Source organism: Myotis lucifugus, unplaced genomic scaffold (genome assembly GCF_000147115.1).
Source record: "Myotis lucifugus unplaced genomic scaffold, Myoluc2.0 scaffold_236, whole genome shotgun sequence".
NCBI classification, from domain to species: Eukaryota; Metazoa; Chordata; class Mammalia; order Chiroptera; family Vespertilionidae; genus Myotis; species Myotis lucifugus.
The window spans coordinates 801545-810774 of record NW_005871284.1 but is presented as its reverse complement, the minus strand read 5'-3'; the positions used below and the strand labels follow the sequence as shown (position 1 = coordinate 810774).

The window sequence follows — 9230 nt, the reverse complement described above, 5'->3', positions numbered from 1 at the left end:
AAGGGGGGGGGGAAAAAGGGGGGAAGATAAGCCCCCCGGGGGGGTTCATTTAAGAGGGTGACCCCGGCTGGTGGGGGGGGCATTTTGGGGGCTTCTTAGGTTCAGCAGGGGGGGGCAGTTGGGGGGCATTTAGGCCAGTGGGGGGGGGCGGGCAGTTTAAGGGTAACCCAGGCAGGCAGGCAGGTGAGCGATTAGGAGCCAGATGTCCAGGACTGTGAGAGGGATATCCGACTGCCGGTAGTCGGACATCCCCTGAGGGGTCCTGGATTGGAGAGGGTGCAGGCTGGGCTGAGGGGACCACGCCCCCCGGGCATGAATTTCATGCACTGGGCCTGTAGTGTATTAACAAAAAGGGAAATGGATAATTTTGCCTATAGTGACAAGAAGGATTGCTGTTAAAAATGATAGAAGAAATTAGCATCAACAGCCTTTTTATGATCTCAGGGGATTTACCTGTGCTGATAAATATTTTTCTCCTAATTTGTGAAAACTAAAAGTAAATATGTATGAGCTCAAGGCTTTAAAATAAAAATAAGCCTATGGAAAAAATAATAACGTGGATAGTGAATAGATGAAAATTCACTTGCTCCACAATAGTTGATCCTCACAACAATCCGATGAGGAAAATAGCACAGATATGATTATTTTCTCCCTTTTCTCATGAGTGAACTGAGGCTCTGAGGGAGATGAAGTGTTAAAACTCTTAGCATTAAAACTCGTCAGCAGTTCCTCACTACTTATAGGATCAAGTCCCACATTCTCAGCTTGGCAAGTAAGGTCCTCTATGATCTGCAGCAGACCGTGACTTCAACTTTTTTTAAAAAAATATATATTTTATTGATTTTTTACAGAGAGGAAGGGAGAGGGATAGAGAGTTAGAAACATCGATGAGACAGAAACATCAATCAGCTGCCTCCTGCACACCCCCTCCTGGGGATGTGTCCACAACCAAGGTACATGCCCTTGACTGAAATCGAACCTGGGACCCTTCAGTCCGTAGGCCAATGCTCTATCCACTGAGCCAAACCAGTTAGGGCGGGTGATTCCAACTTTATCAGCCACTCAACAACCTTTAGCCACACAGAATTCCTGGGGGCCCCAGAGTGCCCTGTGCTCTACACACCTTAAAGCTTGGCTCTGGTGCTCTTCCTTCTACTTGTAACCCATTTCTTCCCTCATGCAACTGATGAGCTCAGTGTCTTTCTGAAAACTTTACGTGATTCCTCCTCTGTTTACCTTTAGAGACTCACAGGTACTTCTGTTACAGCATTATTGTCTCTAGAAATTATATTTGATTTTTTTTGGTGGTGGTGGTGGTGCATACTGTTTATTTATTCAGTTATTAGTCAACAGACACATCAGGTCCCCACTGTTTGCCAGGCTTACTCCTAGGAGCTGGGATAAAGAGGTGGACATGATGTGCTCCCTGCATTCATGCAGCTCCCAGTGTGAAGGAGGCTGACCTCTCTGGCCACCTCTGCATACACTAATGGAATATTGCCCAGTTCTGTTCACTCACTTCCCGCTACCCGAGGGAGTGAGAGCAGGGTCATATCTGTCCTTAGGAACTATGGAAAATCTCAGCACAAAGGCCAGAATGGTAGATGAGAGTGAGATAAACTGGATATGCTAATTCCAAACCATGTAACCTTTTCCATAATGGATTTTGGATATACAGACTTTGAAACAGTTAAAAAATGACAGGTCTGGATAAATTTTATATTATTTTGCAAGAATTTAAATCTTGCCAAAGATAGGCCACCATAACATGTGGTTGAGGTCTTGTGAAATAAAGATCTTACTCCATGTCCCCAAACTGGGATTGGCTTGAAGAAAATGAATTCTACCTGCATTCTGAGCTCTGTAGGTATACTAGCAGATGGATCTATGAGTAGGTAAAGGTAAATTTTCCATAAAGAATGCTTTTTATAAATGATTTGGAACAGATGAAACGAGGTGTGAGTAGGGAACACGCCTGAATGCATGCTCACACCTCTGCAGAAGGGACAGCCCAAGATCATGCTTCCATCACAACCTCTGACACTAGCCTCACTTTAGTTCCCTAGAGATTAGGTGCGCTGGAGTAACCGAGAGCCTTTGGCAGATATACATCAATCACAACACACTGATGAATTCTTCATTTACACATCTTTGAACTGTTTAAAGGGAAGGACCATGCCTTATTCATCTCCAAATCCATGGCATCCAAGATAATTCCTGGTACCCAGCTGAAGTGTCATGAATATATACTATCCTATATAATAAAAGCCTAATATGCTAAGTGTCTGGTTGTCCAGTAGACTGTTCAAACAATCAAAGTGTAATATGCTAATGATATGCTAAGGCTGCTCAACCGCTCGCTATGACGTGCACTGACCACCAGGGGGCAGACACTCAGACTGGTAGGTTACCTTGCTGCTGGGGTCTGGCTGATCCGAACTGGGCAAGACAGGGACGGATATGCCCTGGAGCCATCCCACGGTCCCTCCTCAGTCAGCCAACCTCCCACGGGGTCTGGGCGAGAAGGCCCTGATTGGCCCTGATCACTGGCCAGGAGGAGGGACCCCACCCATTCACTAATTCATCCACTGGACCTCTAGTGATCATATAATGCCTCAAAATCCATTTCCAATCTATCTGCCAACATATATTTTTTAATTTTTATTTATTTATTTATCTCTCTATTTATTTATATTGATTTCAGAGAGGAAGGGAGAGGGAGAGAGAGATAGAAACATCAATGATGAGAGAGAATCATTGATCGGCTGCCTCCTGCACATCTCCTACTGGGGGTGCAATCCGATCTTGTGCCTTTAACCAGAATTGAACCTGGGACCCTTCAGTCCACATGCCAACTCTCTATTCACTGAACCAAACTGGCTAGGGCTGCCAACATATTTTAATTAGCTTTCACTGGTTTACCTTGCCTCTGATTATCAACTACAAAATAACAATAATTAGGACCAGCCCTGTAAAAGGATGAATGAAAATATGCCACACATATTGAGAAAACAGACCAGAATATTCTTCTTCTTGCCCTAGGAATATCAAAAGCTAAGTAATTTACCATTCTCCCAAAATATAAAACCAATTAGTACATCAAAAACTAGCTCAAAAAAATAAATAAATAAAGACACACCGGATAAGCAGGAGCCCCACAGCAATCCCGTTTGTTTTCCACAGAGCTCCAAATGTTAGTTTGATTCCAGGCTCTGCCCATTTCTTGTTTTTGCAAGGTCTGAAAAGTCAATTATTCTAAACGTAATCTGCAGCCTTAAAAACTGGTACTTTGCCAAGTAATTTCAAGTGCTTCCCGAAGGAAAACTAATAATTTCACTGTTTTTCTTTTGGTTGATGTTACAGAAGTAAATTGTATATACAATTAATTCATCCCTGATGTTTGCTATCAACTCAAAGAGCTTAGAATGGGGGGATTCCGATTGAAATGCATAGAGAACAGATGGTTGACTCTCCCAGCTTCTGCTGACTGGCCTCCATTCTTCTGAACGCTGATTAGGGATTAAGCTGGTATGTGAGTGATTTCACATGCTAGCTTCCACAGAGGTAGCTCATATCCTAATCTGAGACAGTAACTGCTGTGTCAGTATGCACATGCTTCTGAAATAGACTGGGAAATTCTCAAATGCCCTGAAAATATGTATTTCCACATATTCCATTTTAAAAGTTAGTCATTTTTAAACATTTTTTTTTTGGTTGGTGTTTTCAGTTCACATCTTTATAAACATTTTCCTAATATAGTATTTTGCACTTTGTCAGAGCTTGATAAATCTTGGTTGAACAAATTGATACATACATTCTTATAATATTCTTTTCAGGGCAAAATATTCCCAAATACTTTCATTTCACCAAGAGTAGAAGTAAGACATGGAGCCACAAAGGAATTGGGTTCCTCATCATTACTGGAGTTTGATAAGGGCTTATTTATCTAATTCTAAATTCTCATCCACCTCTGAGATTCTATAAGTTAGATATTTTCCATTGGAGAGGAAGTAAAATGCCTCTGAAAGGAATCCCTCAGTCTCCATGAAGGAGTGACAGTTACCTAATGAATCTATAATGTGGACACTGAGCATCAAGATCAGCGAAGATGAAAGTGCAATACACAGAGTGAGCTCAAGTACATTGTTATTTGTTCCCATGCTTGGATTCATTCATTCATGGAGTTGTTTTATGTACCTGCCAAGAACTGAGTCAAGCACAGCTAAAGCCATGAACTGTTCCTGGAACAGGTATCTGTCGGCTAGTCTTCCTGTTGACCTCATTTCCATGTTTACTTAGTCACTCAATAATTCTGAGCTTCTGCCGTGCCAGGCACTATGCTAAGCATTAAGGGTATAGCAGTGTACAAATTCGACACAATTCCACTCATGGAGCTTACATAAATAAATGTACAATATCAAACTACTTGAACCTTCTGGAAAAAAAAGAGAAAGAATACAATAGGGAACCAAATTTTCTCTTTCAGGGATCTTCTCCAAGGAAATGCAATTTAAGCTCAGATCTAAGATGACCAGAAGTTAACCAGGCAAAGTGTAAGAAGAGCTTTCCAGTTTGAGGAAAGAGCATGTGGGAAGCGCTCGACAGGAAGAGATTGAATGCATTTTGTGAATGTAAGTAACGTGGTCAGCAAAGGGAAGATGTTTAAGAGGCAGGCAGGGGTGAAATCATGCACAGCTTGGATGCTCTGTTAATGACTTTGCATTTATACTAATGCAAAGAGAGCAATAGTTCTGATCTGTATTTTTACAGATCACTGGCTGCACTGAGAATATATCAGAAGGACAAGAATAGAAGTGGTGAGACCAATGTGGAGCTACTGTAGATGGGAGATGATGGAGGCTTGGATTAAAGTGGAACTGAAAGTAGAGAAGAATAAATAGATTTAAGGTACATTTTGGAGGTAGAATCAATAGAACTAGAAGATAGATTGAATGATGGATGTGATCAAGAACAAGGTCTAGGTATAATTCTCAAGTTTTTGGCTTGGGCAATGGGGTAAATGTATTTGCCATTTATTGAGTTGGGGAAGCTTGAAAGGAGAGCAAAATGGGGTGAAATCAAGAATTTTAGTATCAGTGTACTGGTGGTAATACCACTAACGTGTGTGTGTGTGTGTGTGTGTGTGAGAGAGAGAGAGAGAGAGAGAGAGAGAGAGCCCTTTTTTATTCTAGAAGTGAAGAATAAAATAGGAAAAGGGGGAAAAAGAAGACAATTTAAATAAATATAAAATAAAATTCCCAAAAGGATGATGGAGGGTAGGGTTTGGAGACTGATGCATATCAGGATTGCAGAGGATATACAATTTGAAAAAAGGTGTACTTGACATTATACTGTAATTTTTTTTAATTTGGGGAAAAAAAAACCTATGTTCTTGATAATATAGATTATAGATTCTATAATATAGAAAGTAAACTAAAAAGAATCATATCTGGTGGGTCTACACAAAAGGTAGACTGTATCATCTGCTTATTGGCTTTGGTGAGTTTTTATGGAGGGATGCATCAAAATCCCCAGTGGAATTCAAGGAATGTAATTTTTTATGTTCATTGGAAAAGAGCACAGGTTAAAAAAAAGAGATTGCTTAACACTGAGCCAGAAGAAGGGAAATGAGAAGGCATGGTAAAAATAAAGGAGAGAAAAGAAATGGGTGGAGAATTTTTCCAGCAAGCAATGACATCTCTGGCCTCATGCCTGTGCCAAAGCAGGTGCTAATGGACACCTGGGTTTGCATCCCATTCAGGCCACTTATCAGTGGGTGGCCTTGGGCATGTCAGGCGACTGCCCCAGCCTCGGTTTTCTTATTTATAAAAACCGATAATGATAGCACCTATCTCATACAGTGATTGTCGAGGTTAAAAAGAATAACTCATAAGAAGTGCTTAAAATGCCTGGCACAGAGGAAGAGCTCAAAAAGTGTTAGCTGCCTTTCTGTAGCTGACTAGATGCATAATTACTAGGAAGTGGTTGTAGGTGTGTGTATCTTCTCACTTCCCTAGTGCTATGGTGACTTTGCTCTCTTAGGTTCAAAACTATATAGTTCACTGTATCAAAAAATAGTCTTTATGATTTGTTAAAAATATAGGAGGATATGATTAATATTTATAAAGCATCCTAAATATTATTAGGATTTAATTTTTGGAAATTAGTGAAAATGCCTCATCTAATTACATAGCCAAAAATATGTCTTCTCATTTATTTCTAAAAATGTTAGCTATCATTTAAAATTTGCTATTTAACTCCCTAGGGAGGTCAGTAATTAACTTCTAAACTTATTCTTTGAAAATACCAAAAATTAGACATAATGTTCTGAAACCCTCTTGATATATTCATTATCACTTTGAAACATAGTAAAATCTATATTTTCTCAGCCCTAACAATATTATGAAGACATATGAAAATATTCCATCTGAAAACATACCTATGTAAGCATCCCCTTAAATCTAGGAACATCACAAGTGAGATCTCTCAATTGAAACTGAGTTGGGACTCCCTTATGGAACACTGCACTCTCTTTTCCTTCCTGACTCTCTTTTCTCTCTGACTTTGGTTCTTACGTAAAAGTGGTTTTATTATTTACCATACATATCCTTTAGAATATTAATGCACAAATTACATCCAACCTTTAGACTTAGAACAATATGTTTACAAAATTGTGGAAAGACAGAAAGTATTCTAAGGTCAAATCTGGAATCCACACTTATTAGTAATATCATACTGATGGCAAGGCCTTGACTGCTTTAAACTTTGTTATTATTTTTATATAAAACAGGAATCACTAAATAAGAGAACATATGTAATTGCCTAGCTTGATAACATACTGTGAGAATATATTATTGCCCTGGCTAGTTTGGCTCAGCGGCTAGAATATTGGTTTGCAGACTTAAGGGTCCCGGGTTTGATTCTGGTCAAGAGCATGTACCTCAGTTACAGGTTTGATTCCTGACTCTGGTCGGGGCACCTGCAGAAGGCAAGCAATTGATGTGTCTCTCTCACATCAATGTTTCTCTCTCTCTCTGTCTCTCCCCCTCTCTTCTACTCTCTTTAAAAATCAATGGAAATATATCCTTGTCTAAGGATTAACAGAAAAAAAAAAGAATGGTGAGAATTAACAGAAAAATTAAAAGAATATTTTTTTTTGTGGTCAGATAGAACTGTTATGTAGTTTTGGACAAGTTGTTTAATACCTCAAGGAGTCAGTTAAGTGATGGCACTAATTTAATACTTTAGTTAAAATATTAAATGGTGATAATAGCATCTACTTCTTAGGCTATGTTACACCTGGAGCACAGTAAGTGTTTACTAAATATTATCTAAAAATATACTCAATAAATGTTCTATTTTATCCTCGGATTGAGGGAAATAGTGCTACTTAAATTTCAAAGTTAATTCTTTTAGAAAAATGTAATTAATACTTCATTAAAAATGCATGGGAACCAAGAACATTGGAGCATCATGTGATCATGTCTGAATGCTCTATGAACACACCAGGAAAAACAACAAGGCAATGTTCTTAAATTCTCCCATTGCGCCAAGGGAGCAGAACATCTCTCCGCCTCGAGGAAGATGTCCAGTGCAAGAGAAGTGAGCAGAGGCGGGCTCTGCCCATTCTTTCCTGGTGAAAGCACATGCAATTCGAGAAGATGAAGTGAGGAAGCGCATGCAGTACCTGGTCATCTCAGAGTCAGGGAGCAGGCCTAGGTGGTAGTGGGGGTAGGGAGCTGATAGAAGGAAGCTTTTGTCACACTCAACAGGGGAATAGTGCCTGGGAGAAGCAGGCTTATCACACAGTTTGTTCACAGTGCTGTAAACGGGTTCCGGAGGCCTGGTGACACAAGAGGAAGAGAAAGAGTTGCATGGTTAGCACACACACTGAACAACTGTGCACCTGGCAGCATTTCACCATACGCGAAAGTAAAAAACCAGAACAATGTTATGGGCCTGAGTTAAGAGTCTTTTTGTAGGAAACAGGATGTCTGGTTAGAAAATGGAACTTTGGCTCACATTTGGCATGACTAACATTTACATGCCACATACCTCAGTAGTGTCAAAATCAACCTGCAAATGCCATGCCTTTTTGGATAATCCAGTCTGAAATGCCACACCTTGGGATGCTCTGACATGTCTATTTATTTATTTATTTATTTATTTATTTATTTATTTGTTTATTTATTATCTTTATTGTTGAAAGCATCACATATACATGGCTTCTTTGTAAACTTTAATCTCATCTTAAATGTGTACTTCATAGAGATGTTCACTCCTTGATCATTGCGGCCAAGACATCCTGTTATTTTTCGCAGCACATATTTCACTTCATATTTTTTTCTCAGCATGGAATAATCTTTCTTGTGGGTTTGTTTTGTTTAATTTATTATTGCCACTGTCACTACACCATGGATTTTATAAGGACAGACACTTCATTTGTTTTGTTAGCCACTAAAATAGAGTCTGGGACACAGTACACCTTGCATAAATATTTATTGAATGCCTGCATAAATAAAAATATGCATACCACTTTTCACATACCTTGCAAATATTGTGGGGGTGGTTGTTGGCCTTACCTAGGAATCTAATAGCTTGTATGATCTGGGTGTTTCCTCTAAATATTAATTTATAAATTATCCCCCCCTCCTAACAATTGATTTCAGGGAGTTTTCTATACATAGGATACTCATTTTAGTAAAATGTCTATTAAATGAATTAATCTAAGGATACTGAAACATTATCTAAAATAGCAACATTTTAATAGTTATTACTTATAATCATACATAGTACAATCAGATAACTTTTACCTATAATATTTGGTCAGAGATCCATGTACTATAAAGAAAAAAATCCCATCTCTACCCCACACTTTTAACATACCTGAAATTGCTACTAATATCCTTTAAGGTAAGAATTGAAAGATATAAATTTAAGTGCAAGAGCTATCTAGCAGACTGGGCCACAGCTGCAGGAAGGGTAAGCTTGACTGGGAAGGTAAGGGGCAGATCAGGACACAGGACCGAGAGCACCCGTTGGCCCACAAGACACCAGAGGCAGCAAGTAGTGGCCACGTGCCTGAGAGGTACAGGAAATGTATGTGGCAAACTCAGTGAGGGCACAGTCCATGTTTCTGTAGCTCCAGCCCCCAACATCGCCCCTAATGTATAATAGGTACTCAACTAATGCTTCCTGAACTGATTGAGGAGGGAGAGCAGGGAGGAAAA

At 39.5% G+C, this 9230-nt stretch overlaps 1 protein-coding gene across 7 annotated transcripts in view; it reads right to left on the bottom strand.

Annotated features, from left to right (window-relative positions):
- DLG2 (discs large MAGUK scaffold protein 2) overlaps nt 1-9230 on the bottom strand; it is a 1152012-nt gene that overhangs the window by 417194 nt on the left and 725588 nt on the right. For 6 of the 7 annotated variants that reach the window (XM_023762195.1, XM_023762199.1, XM_023762198.1 and 3 more), the window contains one exon: nt 7688-7843. The exons of the other annotated variant lie outside the window; for it this stretch is intronic. In XM_023762195.1, coding sequence (XP_023617963.1) covers nt 7688-7843 — 156 coding nt within the window. The remainder of the gene's footprint in view (nt 1-7687; nt 7844-9230) is intronic. 7 annotated transcript variants of the gene reach the window in all.